This window comes from Chiloscyllium plagiosum, chromosome 1 (assembly GCF_004010195.1).
Source record: "Chiloscyllium plagiosum isolate BGI_BamShark_2017 chromosome 1, ASM401019v2, whole genome shotgun sequence".
Lineage (NCBI taxonomy): Eukaryota > Metazoa > Chordata > Chondrichthyes > Orectolobiformes > Hemiscylliidae > Chiloscyllium > Chiloscyllium plagiosum.
Genome location: NC_057710.1, coordinates 61882876 through 61897017, shown reverse-complemented (window position 1 = coordinate 61897017; position 14142 = coordinate 61882876). Strand labels below are relative to the sequence as shown.

The 14142-nt window shown below is 39.0% G+C and overlaps 1 protein-coding gene across 8 annotated transcripts in view; it reads right to left on the bottom strand.

Annotated features, from left to right (window-relative positions):
• The window catches only part of LOC122548946 (protein unc-13 homolog B-like), a 643343-nt gene that overhangs the window by 66821 nt on the left and 562380 nt on the right, over positions 1-14142 (bottom strand). For all 8 annotated transcript variants that reach the window (XM_043687965.1, XM_043687956.1, XM_043687983.1 and 5 more), the window contains 4 exons: positions 11087-11183; positions 8264-8407; positions 6947-7024; positions 3064-3141 (listed from right to left, as the gene is read on the bottom strand). In XM_043687965.1, coding sequence (XP_043543900.1) covers positions 3064-3141; positions 6947-7024; positions 8264-8407; positions 11087-11183 — 397 coding nt within the window. The remainder of the gene's footprint in view (positions 1-3063; positions 3142-6946; positions 7025-8263; positions 8408-11086; positions 11184-14142) is intronic.

The following is a 14142-nucleotide window of genomic DNA, read 5'->3' as shown; positions in this document are numbered from 1 at the left end:
TTACAACAATTGACAATGGTTTCTTGGTCACCATTGCATTTTTAATTGCCTATATTTTTGGTTCAAACTCCACGACTGGCCATTGTACAATACAAACTCAAATTCCCAGACTATCATCTGGTTGAATGATAGGGTCTGTGAAACAGGAGACTGCCTCGAGGTGCACTGGAATAAATGAGTAAGGAGGTGACAAAGAGCTTCAGCAGGGTAGGCTGAAACACAGTGAAGCAAAACATTTCATCATTCTAGAAAACCATTGCTGCTAAACATTTTAATGATTAATTAAATTTACAGATAATATTTGTGGAGTTGACTAAAACAAGGGGACATCACCCATGAAACCTTTTCTCTTGATGGACAGATCAATGACTAGGTGGGGGTGGGGGTGGTGCACAGATTTATTGTAAGGGGCAGAAGGTTTAGAGGAAATGTGAAAAAGAACATTTTCACTCGGCGAGTAGTGGGAATCTGGAACTCTGCCTGTAAGTGTAATCGCGGCAGAAACTCTCATAACATCAACATCATCATAACATCCTGTGTACAAACAAAACAAAAACCTCGTGATAAAAACATAGAAACAAGATATTATCCTTTAAGCCTGCTCCATCATTCAATAAAATCATGTCTGAAATAAAATCAATATACTGCAGATGTTGGAAATCAAAATAGAAACTTCTGGAGAATTGCAAAGGCATACAAGGGCCAAGTGCCGGAAAATGAGTTTAGAATAGTTAGGTGATTATTTTTGCCTAGTGTGGATGCAATAGGACAAAAGGCTTTTTTTTGTGCTGTAGATTGCTATTAAATCAGGTCTCCCTTTTATGACAGATGAAAAGAAATTGTTAGAGTGTAGAGTTTCCTTCCCCAGATGGTAGTGGAACCTTGCCCTTTTAAATTCATTGAAAGTGCAGTCACATTTTTGATGGACAAGGTTTCTTGGAGGTAAACAGAAAACGGTGGAGTTGAGATCATGATAAGATCAATCAGAAACAGCAGGAATGGCAGCCTGTTTGGTGACAGAAACAGAGTTGACGTTTTGAGTCTGATATGACTCTTCTTCAGAAAGAGACATGCTGACTTTCTCAAGAATTTTCTATTTTGATTTCCAACATCTGCAGTATATTGATTATATTTCAGACATGATTTTATTGAATGATGGAGCAGGCTTAAAGGATAGAATCTTGTTTCCATGTGTTTTTCACAAGGCTTTTGTTTTATTTGTACATAGGATGTAAGCATCGCTGATTAGGGTCTATCCTTAACAGAACAATTCATCTACAACCATATTCTGTGGGTTTGATGTTACATGCAGGCCAGATCAGTCAAAGATGGCAGATTTCCTTCCTTCAAGAACATCAGTGAACAGATGGGTTTCTATCATGATCAATTGTGGTCATATGATTGCCTCTAATTTAGCTTATTATTCTAGATTTCTTTCAATTCTAGTTTCACTGTGTGTCATGGTGGAATCTGAATCCATGTCCCCAGGATATTAGCCTGGGATTCTAGACATTTGCCACTTGGTGGCAGAAGCAGAATCTTTGAATATTTTTAAGGCAGATGTAGATGGATTCCTGATAAGCAAGGTGTTGAGAGAGATTACCAGGAGTAGGCAGGAATGTGGAGTAATTTGACCACCTGTGATCTTAATGATTGGTGGAACAGACTCAACAGACTGAATCTGTACCTTGTATATACATGCTGGATGACTGTGTATTCTGATTTACTAATCTGCTAGTCTCATCCTAAGTATAATAAACATAGTTCCCATGAATAGAATTACAAAGCACAGCTTCAAGCACACAAACGTTATTTCAACTTTAACAAAAACTACTTACTCCTTCAGCCACACAAATGAGTTACAAACGCACAGCAATTATGGGAATACTTCATAAAATGTAGACAAATTTATATATTTACATATTTCCAATTTTAAAGAATGAGTTGTGAGGTGGCATGTACAAGGTGGTGTTAGGGCTGAATGTTGACTGCAATACAGCTACAGCCACCTTCTGAAGCAGTTCAAAAAGAACTTAGGCAATTGTTCCACAGTTTTTATATTTCTGATGAAAAAAGCTGGGTTCATGGAGAAGTTTAATTGCTGATTAAAGGTTAACAAGCAGCAGAACATGCTTGCACTAAAGTACATAGATATACAAATGTGCACATAGACAGCTCTGTTTTCCAGTTCAAGAATGAGTGAGCATTGTCTGCGAATGTGACCAATTCTCTTACTTTGCATTGTTCAATGCTCCATTTCCTGTTGCTTTAGGGGAAAGGGAGGATTATTTCAGTGGCTAATGCCACACTTGACAATTGACTAAGATTGCAAACTTAACATCCCAGATTTAGTACAGGTTTAGCATTTTCTTTAATTTAATTTTGTGTGTCACAGCCAAGGCTACATCTTTCTGCACATCCCAAATCCCCCTTAACTGAGTGCCTTCTTGAACCACTTTATGGGTGCAGTTAAGAGTCAGCTTTATTTTGAAGGATTGGAGTCAGATGTAGACAATTTCCTTACCGAAAGCACAATAGTGACAATCAATAGTAGTTTCATGAACCCCACCACTGACACTAGTTTTACATTTTAGAATTATTAATTGAATTTAAACTACACTAACTATGTGATAGGATATGAATCAATGTACCCAGCTTGATGACAAAATTCAAGTCACTTCCTCTCTCTGATGTAATTGGCAAACATGTTACAGTCAGTTAGCTGTATGTAGATACCTTAAAAATAGTTTCCAAAATATTTCAAAACAGATTTCCTGCTCATGATACTGAAATATATTTATAGGTCACTTTTCTAACGCTCATATCTTAGCTTCCCAGTTAATTTGTCATTATTTAATGGTCTACTGCTGATTGGAATGAAATTTTGCTACTTGTGTATTTTGAAGCTAGTGTCACAGAAGAGAAAATGCATTTTTATTTGTAAGGGCTCTGAAATTATGCTTCATGATTTGCAGACAAAAATATCACTGCTTCAAACAGCATTTTACAACATCATTAAAATTCTGGTCTGTACAGAGGGAACCTAGAAGTTCTGTCTCTTACCTCTTTTCCACCCATAGCTTCAAACATCTTTTCCAGCTGAACTCGCAGTTGTTGTACATTATTCATCAGAATACAAGGCTAGTGGATAGAAATGCAAAATTGTTCAATAAAACATTGCTTCAGATTATTTGAATTTCATCCAAATCTGCATTCAGTCTTGTGCACGTTAGACAGCTTTAATGAGTTTCATTGATATGAAGGTTACTGTTCAACTTGCAATTCTCGCTGTTAAATCAGTTCATTAATGAAATGCCACAGCATAGAAGTATTGATAAAAGATAAAAAACAAAGAATTGTGGTTGATAAATACTTTCAGACTGAAGGAGTGCAGGAATACAATTCCATATAAATATGTATTGGAACAATCGTCCTTCTCAATATTTATATGTATGAGTTGAACTTGAGTAAATGTAGGAGAAAATTGTCGACACACAGGGAAACAGGAGTAAAAATAATTGGAATGCTCTTCAAAGGATTCAATGAGCTGAATAGCCCCTTTCAGTGCTGTATTAGTCTCTGATTCTTGGCATTGATCTTATCTGTGAGGCATGTTGTTAGTCGAGGTAGCAGTGGTTACGTTGGGAGTGGGAAATCCAAAAGAACAGACTTTTCAAATGTCTTATTAAAACCAAAATAACTGTGGACACAAAAATAAAAATTGCTGAAAAAGCTCAGTAGGTTTGGCAGCATCTTTAGAGAGAAATCAGAGTTAATGTTTTCAGTCAAGTGACCCTTCCTCAGAATTGAGTTCTGAGGAAGGGTTACTTGAACTAAAATGTTAACTCTGGTCTCTTTCAGAGATGCTGTCAGACCTGCTGAGCTTTTCCAGCAATTTCTATTCTCAGATGTATTGCAGTTATTAACATTTATTAATATTTTCTGTTAGTTTCCCATCTATAGCTAGCCTGATTGACAGTTGCCTGTTGGGCTAAAAAGCTGCAGTAGAAGTCAGCAGCTGAGTAGGAACAGGTGGTGATTATGTGGCAGGGGAGATTATGAAGATGCTGGTGTGGGAACAGATGGTGACTATGGATGGTTTCCAATCACAATAGTACGTGTCTAACAATAGGTGGGTGGAAGGATATTGGGCAAGTCACAGAGATTGCTGTTGGAGCAGTTCTACATCTAAACTTGTTGAGCTTAAAGAAAACACTGCTGCTCCTCCTGGTCCACAAGCAGTGTTGTAAAAGCTCTTATCTCATTGGATTAGCTATCTTTGCCTCCTTTCAACTTGTTATTTTAGCCCAAACCAAGGTAAACCTGACTGACTGCCATTAAACAAAGATTAAATGTTAAAATGAAGGCACACAGCCTTATTCAAATCTTCAAATAACTATTTGTGCTGTAAACTTATCTATCTTGTTACAAATGCACATGTATTCAGATGAAGAGCCTGAAGGTTTGGGTTTTTTTTACCATTATTACTCTGTCAGTTCCAATTTATGCTGCACTCATCTGCATTTTCTACCACTTCCTATCACACTTTGATTATCATTCACCTCTTCAATGCCTTACACCTCTGCTCTAGTTTCCTTCTTGATTTTAAAAGTTTCCCCTTCAATTGAAACTACCTCCGGAGTGCACAGTCTATGGCCTCTTGGCTGTATGGTCCAGCATCTGCCTCACTGACAAATGTATAACTCATTCACAGGGTTCCCATAATTAATAATTACACAACCTTACATGAGAGCAGTTATAACCCAGTAAAATAAAGCTGTTTCTCCAATCATAGGCTGTTTCCCTCCATGTGCTCTGCTTCAAGTTTATAGGGTGAGTCTACTCACAGCAAATGTAGGAGAAAACTAGTCTGTAATTTGAGGAGTGGCAAGCAGCCCATATCTTGGAGCAAAGAGCAGCCCCAGGCATGGAGCTAGGTGATGAGCCTGTAGGTCAGATATGGCAGAGGAGGCTTTCAGGGAATCTCTGGCTTGGTAGGCAGGGAAGGAAATAAATGAGGCGCCATGTGGAGAAAGCAATGTACTGGGTGGGGATGGGAAACTGTAAATCAGGCAATGACAATGAGGGGGTGAGGGCGGGGTAGCGAGGTGGGAAATGATTACACTGAAGTCCTTCAGAGGAAAAAAAACTTTCATTTCAATGCAAAATATTTGTTTGTGGGTAATAGTGCTGGCGGAAATTGAAATGTTGCATTCCCATGCAAAAATGTTGGTCAACCCTGGTCTTGGAGGCAACGTATTAGCATAGATAGAGGATCATTTGACTAATCGGAAACGGAGAGGAACATAATGGCTGTATTCAGATTGACCAGGTATGACAAATGTTGTGCCACAGTAATCAGTTTTGGAGCCTTAATTACTCAAATTATATTAATGACTTAGATGAGGAGTCCAAATATTTGGTTTTTAAATTTGCTGATGATAAAAGATATGTAGGAAAGTAAATTGTGAAGAATACATGAACAGTCTGCAAAAGGATATAGATAGCTCAACGCAGAGGCAAACATTGGCAAAATTAACACAATGCGGGAAACTGTGAACTTTTCCATTTGGGCAAGAGGAATACAAAGAAACATATAACTTAAATGGAGAGAGATTTTAGAACTCTTTAGTACAGAGGGATCAGGAATCCTGATCCATGATTCATATAGAGCTAGTATATAGGTATAGCAAGTAATTCGGAAGGAAAATGGAATGTTCTTGTTTATTGCAAAGGGAATGAAACATAAATGTAAGGATGTTTTCTATGGAGAATTAGTCAGTCCACATCAGTTTTGACCTACCTATTACAGAAAGAATGTAAATAGACTCATGACAATTCAGACAAGGTTCGTGGACTGACACTTGAGATGGAGGAATTATCTTTTGAGGATGGCTAGCCTTGTATCCATTGAAGTTTAGAAGTATGAAGGCGATCTTTATGAAACATGATCATGAGGGACTTGACAGGGTTGATGCTGAAAAATGTTTCACCTTGTGGGAGAGACCTGAACTAAATGATACAATTAAAATCTGAATGGAGGTGGTGGGGGAGATTGGGGGAGCAGGAGAAGCGAGAGTGAATGATACTACCTGTTAAGACTGACATGTGAGGACTTCTTTTCTTTTAGCGTCTCTTGAGTCTTTGGAACTCTGTTCCCCAGTGAGTGATGGAGGAATCGATTACTTTTGAGTGCATAGATTCTTGACTAACAAAGGTGTGAACGGTTATCAGGGTAGGCAGGAATGTGAATTTGAGGCCAGAGGCAGGTTAGCCATGGTATTTTATAATGGTGGAACAGCTAGAGACGCTGAATGGCCTGCTCCTGCTCCCAATGTATTCATGTAAGATAAGCACAAGTTTATATAGATGGGAAGCAGAGCATTAGAGTAGTCAAATTTATGGGTGAAAAGGCAAGATGTGAATTTAAGCGACAGATGAGCAGAAGGATGATCCAAGTTAAGAACATTACAGAATTAGTCAGGTAGTCTTATTAATTATGTCACTATGTGGTGGAGGTCAAACACAGTACTGAAGTTTGAATGTTCTGGTTAAGCTTAAAGACAAATATCAGGAAATAAAATGCAGCTGGGGCAAAAGTCTTCCCTATTAATAGTTGCAGGAATGTTTGTGTCATCCAGCGTTGATTATGGACAATTTTCAGAAGACATCGATTAGTTGATTGCAAAGAATGATGCTAAATCAAATTCATGCAGAGAAATATGGTATGATAAAGATATCTGGGAATAAGATTTTGGACAAACACATTAAATTATGGGATAAAAACAGAATTCTATAAAATGGTAGGCCAATGCTAATTTTGTACAAAACCATATGATCTTACATTTTATTAATAGGAACATAAATACCTTTCTTCTGTTACAGAGAGATAGCTAAATCTTAAACAATAACTTAGTAAGAATTAGAAGAAAGAAAATATACTGACTAGTGTCTCCTTAGAACAGTAGCTCTTAAAGTTCTTCAAAATAATGTCAGCATACTGTAGCAGCACTTTGCTTATTGTCTGCCAAATAGAAAGAAACATTTATGACCTCAATTCCTTCTGCAAATGTTCATGAGCAATAAACATGTTATTAATTGCTAACAATAAACAGAGTTGGTAAAATTTTAAATACAAGTTTACTGGATGCAGGTTTGCTCGCTGAGCTGGAAATGACTGCCAGACTACTCAGACCTCTTGGCATCATGGTAGCCCACAAACCCACCAACACACTAAAACAGCAGCTAATGAACATGAAAGACTCTATGCAGACAACAAGGAAAGGTAATGTCATTTACAAAATACCTTGCAAGAATTGTAACAAACACTACATTGGACAACAGGCAGAAAACTTGTCACCAGGATACATGAACATCAAGTAGCCACAAAAAAGACATGACCTCTCTCACTAGTATCCTTATATACAGATAAGGAAGGACACCACTTCGACTGGGACAACCTATGTCTCAGTAAACTTCATTACACAGAAATTAAACATGAACACAAAACATCATTTTGAAGTCTGCTTAGCATATACAATGAATTATAGTATTATCAGAAGCAACCAACAAACCTAATCAATTACATGTTTAAAAGTAGGAGAAAAAAGACAAACAATTAATTTCTGACTTGAACTTACTGCGTGGAGTTTTGCAGCTGCCGTTCTGAGGCAGACGCCAAACCACCAAACTTGCACAGTGTCTCAGGATACTCCAGCTACCTGACCTCTTTTTATGGGCCTTCCAGCATCCTTCCTGAATTAGCAGGAATTGATGGATGATTTAAGGAAGCAAGAGAACACGTGGGCATTTGAAGGAACGGTTTATGAATAATCAAATTGGAAGAGGTGGTCAGGCCAGCATTATGACTGTGGGAGAGAAGCATACTCACTCCTCCATGACTGCAAACAAAGTTACCTGTGGGTCTTCTCTGGCCTTGTTTTGTTTTGTCAAAATGTTGGCCTGGTTGAGATGTCACACAGCTTTGCCACACAGACACTATGTTAAAATTTCAATCTGGACCTCACAGATATCTTTGGACCTTGCTGTCATTTGGTGTGTGTTCCTCTTTATTGTTCACAGTAGAATTGGATGGTGTAAATTAAAATAGCTATTTTAACTGACCGACTACCCGGTTCTGCTTGGTGGGAAGGGTTAAAATTGATCCTTTATTAAGAAAACAATGATGTAACAAGTCACTACTAAAGTTCACATTTTGTCATCAAATCCTTTCAGCTCGAAATCTTGAAAAGAATATTTTTACCTTTGCAAATCGCCTCATGTAATGAGCAACAATCTCTGGATCAGGACACTCGAGTTTCTTGATAATCTCAAAACTCTGATTTAATTGTGTGAACACATCCACCACCGAGCAGGAGAATAAAGCATGCTCAGATGTTTGCTGGAACTGATGTACAACATACAAATTCGGTAAAGAAATCAAAGAATTTAAAGTAGATACAATAAAAAAACTTAGAGAACACATGTTAAATATTCTAATTCCCAAATTATACATTAATTGCTTGGATTCACTTTGGATTCCATTAATCAAAACGGAATTCTTGATAACAGTTTAGAAGATTCAGGAATGCTTTCTTTCTATTTGATACTTTTACATTTTTATGTTGTGCCATAGTTAAAGTAATCATAACACTTTTTTCATTTGCAACCAGAAGCAAAACACCACTATTCCTTATCAGTCTTCAGTTTTCAAGAATGCTAGAAGTTTCAAAACGTAATTTAATATTAAACATCACAAGTCAAAAATAGGTTAGACAGAGTCCACTAATATACATTTCTAGTTAGAGTTTGATTTCAATGTACTCATCACAAAATTGAACTCCATCATTATAAGAGGCCATTATAGATGTGCACATTCTAACCCTTCTGTCAATATCAGATCAGCCTTTTGTGAAGAAACTTTTCGAAACAGATGTATAACTTTTCATTTTTGTGGCTGTTTCACTGAGGATGGCGCCTACATCACCTGGCCCCCGACTATATCGTTTGTTTTTGGGAACTGAGTCAACCGATACTTTACTTCCTTCACCGTCAGGATAGATTACCTAAACTGTGCTGGGAATATGGTTTAGAGGGGCCAGGGTGTGCCCACAAACTTGGGAGGAGCGTATTGCTAAGGTGAGGCAGAAACTAGACTTTTGGGAGCACCGCTCCCTCTCAATTGTGGGTAAAATTCTGGTCATGAGGTGTGGGATACTGTCAGTGTTGTTGTACATGGTGCAGGTCTGGCCTATTCTTAGAACCTGCACTGTCGCAATCACCCAAGCCATCTTTCACTTCGTCCGCAGATCTAAGATGGACCACATCTACAAAGACACTATGTTACAAAGCTCTGGATAAGGAGGTAGTGGTGGTGGTGGAAGTCGGGGGTAAATATCCAATAATATCCTTATCCTGATGGCCACCCATATGTGTGTTTGCATTCAGCTGTGCCTTGACCCTCAGTATAACAACACCAAGTGTTACTACAAACTGAGGTTCGACCTGTCTCTGGTGTTGCAGAGGATGGGTCTGACCTTGAACCAAGTAGTTGGACTGTTCCATATCACAAGTCCTTCGTGGAGAAATTTATAAAGAAAAACACCTTTGACCATCAGGAAGTGGTCAGTACATAGTGTCTTTGACACTCTGCGGGAAAACGAGAGGGTAGATCTTGTTGGATTATTTCCTGAGCAGACTGACAAACTCATTTGGCAGAATGTGTTATCGTCAGAACTTTCCAACAAGCACCAAGAAATAGCTTGGCTGATGGAGGGATGGGCACTGCCTATCATATCCTTTATGTATGTGTAGTCTCTCTGCGCATTGCACACTACCCACAAGGCAGGTGTAGAGGGGTACAGACTATCACACATTTTCTTCTGCAATGTGCTTTTACAAAGGAAATCTGCAGAAGATGCAGTGGTTCTTGTCAAGGTTTGTTCCAAGTAGTTCCATGATGCAGGACTCTGGGCTGTATGGTCTATTTCCTGGGATACACACCAAAACAAACTTGGACTGCATCTGGAGGACCATCAATTCGATGAAATCTCTGGTCTGCCAAAAACATGTTGTTTTTTGAGAGTATGGAATTTACCTCGACTGAGTATTGCAGACTGGCACATTCCAAGATCCAGGACCACGTGCTGAGGGACACAGTATAGTTTGGGACAGCTGCCATCAAGGTACAGTGGGGAAAGACCACTGTCTAAAGGCTTTCAGTCAAAGTACAATGGAAGTCTGTTCAGTTATCGGTGCCTCAAATGCATGTAAATATAGTATCTTTTAGAAATAAAAAATGCCTGGGTTTGGAACTATCAGGAAAGTCAAACTCCAATGTTTGTTTGCACTCCATATGCTAAGACGATACAAAAATGACCTGCTTTAGTGACAATACATGGATATATTTTTTTTTCTTGGAATATAGTATATTTTTGAAATAAACAAAAATCTCAGTTTGGCATGGGGGAGTTTGCCATTGGACTTTCTCTCAAACTGCTTCTGGGCAAGTCTCCAACAAAGCTCTCTGCTATTTTCTCAGTCCACTTGCTCCAATCCCATCTCCACAAGGCTAGGAAATTCAGCCCATTAATCCTTATAGCTAAGACTAATGCAATGCTCAGGAGAACTGCTTTGCATAGACACAAAAAGGAAAATCAAAACAGGCTTCATAAAATACTTTGGTTTGCATATAGACTGGAGACTGTCTGCACTCTGTTGAAATGTCAGCCCTTGAAGTCTGCTATGTCAGAACTATATAGCCATTGTAGGTGAACTTCCCAACAGAGGCTGGGGAGCAGTACTGAACTAAATCTGAAACTGGAAGGTCAGATAAAAATCAAAGTAGCATCCCTACTCGCTCTAAGCTCTGACTCCTGTACCAAACATACACCCGGAGATATTATATTGGGTAAGGGATGGGTGCAGTGCCTAGTGAGAAGGTAGAAGGTATACCTACAAGTTCAAATAGCTGAAATAAATACAATAGGAGTGTATTTGAGATTGCTTTGTATCAAAAGGCAGTTCCTTATCAAATATCTAACTTTCAATTTTCCAAACAAGCTTAACATAAATCCTGGATACATACCCCATCTTTTTTATCTCTCTCAAGAGCTCCATGTAGGAATTCTAATGAAACCTCCTCATTCTCATCCAACCACTGCATTACAAATTGTTCAAACCACCTAGAGTATGCAAAACCAAATCCAGTCATCAAGATGTAAATGAACTTCAGATAGACTTATAATGAGTCAGAGTTAGCATTTTTTCAGTCATATTATTAGTATTTTAATACACAGAAAATTTGTGAAAATCAAAAAGAAATACAACACTATGAATCATGCACCAATGACCTCAGGCCCAGAAATGAAAGCAGCACATTCAATCCTGTAGGCTTGTTAATTCCTCCTTTTTAACATCTGGGGCTTACAACAGAATTGGGAGAGCTAATTCAGACTAGCCTAGCGATATCTTGACATAATTAAAATCACCAAGTTATACCTTAGAGTGAATGTCTCAAGCACCAGTATCACTATCCCACGAATATTCTATTCCATTGGCAGGATAAACTCAATAAAGGCACATGGAATACAATTGGATGCAATTGCTTGGGGTTCCTCAACATTTGACTCCAGACACAGTAGCATCAAGTCAAACACAGGCAAGGTAGCCAACATACTGCCCTCCTTCAGCTGATTAATCATGTCTTCTTCATGTCCAACATGACTTGAAAGAAGTGCAGAGGGTGGCAAAGGTACAGAATCTACTCTGGATCGGGGAGTACAATGTCCATGTCCAAGAATGACTTAGTCGTACCATGACTAACGGGGTTACCAAGGCCTCAAGGAGCTAAATGTCAAATTGGTCCTGCAGCAGCCAACAACAAATCTAAATGTAGACCTTGTATTCACGAATCTACCGATCACAGATGTCCATGATACGATCAGCAGGAGTGGCCTTTATTGAGTCAAAATACTATCTTCATATTGAGGATACTTCCATTATATTGAGTGGCTTTACCACCATTTATACAGTTTAGATTCAGATATGTGTAACAGCTCAAAACTAGGGATCTATAAGACACTGGTCTATCAACAGAAGCAGATTTATATTCAACCATAATCTGTATCCTTATAGCCTGGCATATCTCCACTCTACATTTTCTATCAAGCCAAGGGATTGTAGAAACATGGAAGACAGGTGCAGGAGTAGGCCAATCGACTTCTCGAGCCTGATCTGTCATTCAATATGATCATGGCTGATTTTTGAGCTCAATACCCTAATCCCATCTTCCCGCATACCCTTTTGGCAAATCCATATCCTTCCTGAAAGCACAATGTTTTGGCCTTAGTGAAACTTTCTGTGGTAGCAAATTCCACAGGATCACCACTCTCCAGATGAAGACATTTCTCCTCATTTCAGTCCTAAAATGTTTACCCATTATCCTTCAACTATGACCCCTGGCTCTGGACTCCCTACCATTGGGAACATCCTTTGTCACAAAGCTGGTCCTTTTTTTAAAAAGCTGTTCCTTTTCCCAAGGATACTGTGTCCTTGATTTTTTTCAGAGGAGCCATAAAACAGCCCAGGCTCTGAATCGGCTGAAGTGGTACAGAGATGAAAAGGGAGGCCCTTTTGTTTATACCTAAACAGATGAGACTCCAAGCCAAAGCTTTTATGTTTTAAAAGTAACCTGTATAATAAAAGGGGGTGTGGCCAGCTCTCCAGCTGTGGAGTTCAGTTCAGAATTTTGGTTAATTCAGTTCAGCCATGGTGTGTGTGTGAAAAAGGCTGCTGAAGTCAGTCAGTTTGAAACTGGAACTTCTCCCTCTCCTTCTGCCCTTCTAACTTTGACCTGCCAGCCTCTGTTTCAGTTTTATTCTGTGTTTATGGAGTTTGTTTATTGGAATTATTGTGTGTTTTTGGAACAGCATAATTAAGTCTAGTCTGGATAGACTGAGTTCGGTGAGTATTCTATAATCTGTTCTTTGTGTTTCATTCCGTATTTTGTGAACAAATATTTTGCCTGTTTTAAAACCTGGTACTCAACCGAGCTAACTTACTCTGGGTAATTTTCACTGTACACTTATCAAAACAAATAGCAAAATTACGGTCTGGGCTGCCTGCTTAAGAATGTTTTGAGTGGTCTGGCTTAGTCCATAACACCATCCTGAATAAAACCCTTCTAGTCCTGTTAGAATTTTATAGCTTTCTATGAGATGTCCCTCATTCTTCTAAATTCTAATGATTACAATCCTGATTAACTCAATCTATTCTCAAAGATCAGTCTGGCCAACCCAGTCTATAACCTGATAAACCTTCCGCTGCACTCTGCCAGAGTAAGAGTATCCTTCCTCAGATAAGGAGACCAAAACTGCATACAATATTCCAGTTTGCCCTCACCAATGGCCTGTATAATTGCAGCAAGACATCCTTGTTATTGTACTTACATCCTCTCACTATGAAAGCCAAAATATGGTTTGCCTTCTTAAAAGAACAAAGCACAAAGAAAACTTACAGCTCAGGAACAGGCCCTTCGGCCCTCCAAGCCTGAGCTGATCAAAATCTACTGACTAAACCTGTCGTCCAATTTTTAAGCATCTGTATCCCTCTGCTCCCCACCTACTCATGCATCTGTCCAGACGCATCTGAAATGAACCTACCGTGCCTGCCTCTACCACCTCTTCTGGCAACGCGTTCCAGACACCCGCCACCCTGTGTGAAGTACTTGCCACGTGTTTCCCCCTTAAACTTTTCACCTCTCACCTTGAAAGCATGACCTCTCGTTATCGAATCCTTTACTCTGGGAAAAAGCTTGTCTCTATCCACCCTGTCTATACCCTGCATGATTTTGTAAACCTTAATCAGGTCCCCCCTCAATCTTCTGTTTTCTAATGAAAATAAACCTAACCTACTCAACCTCTCTTCATAGCTCGTACCTTCCATACCAGGCAACATCCTCGTAAACCTTTTCTGCACCCTCTCCAAAGAGTCCACATCCTTTTGGTCATGTGGCGACCAGAACTGTACACAGTATTCTAAATGCGGCCGAACCGATGTCTTGTACAGTTTTAACATGACTTGCCAACTCTTATACTCAATACCCCGTCCAATGAAGGCAAGCATACTATATGCCTTCTTGAC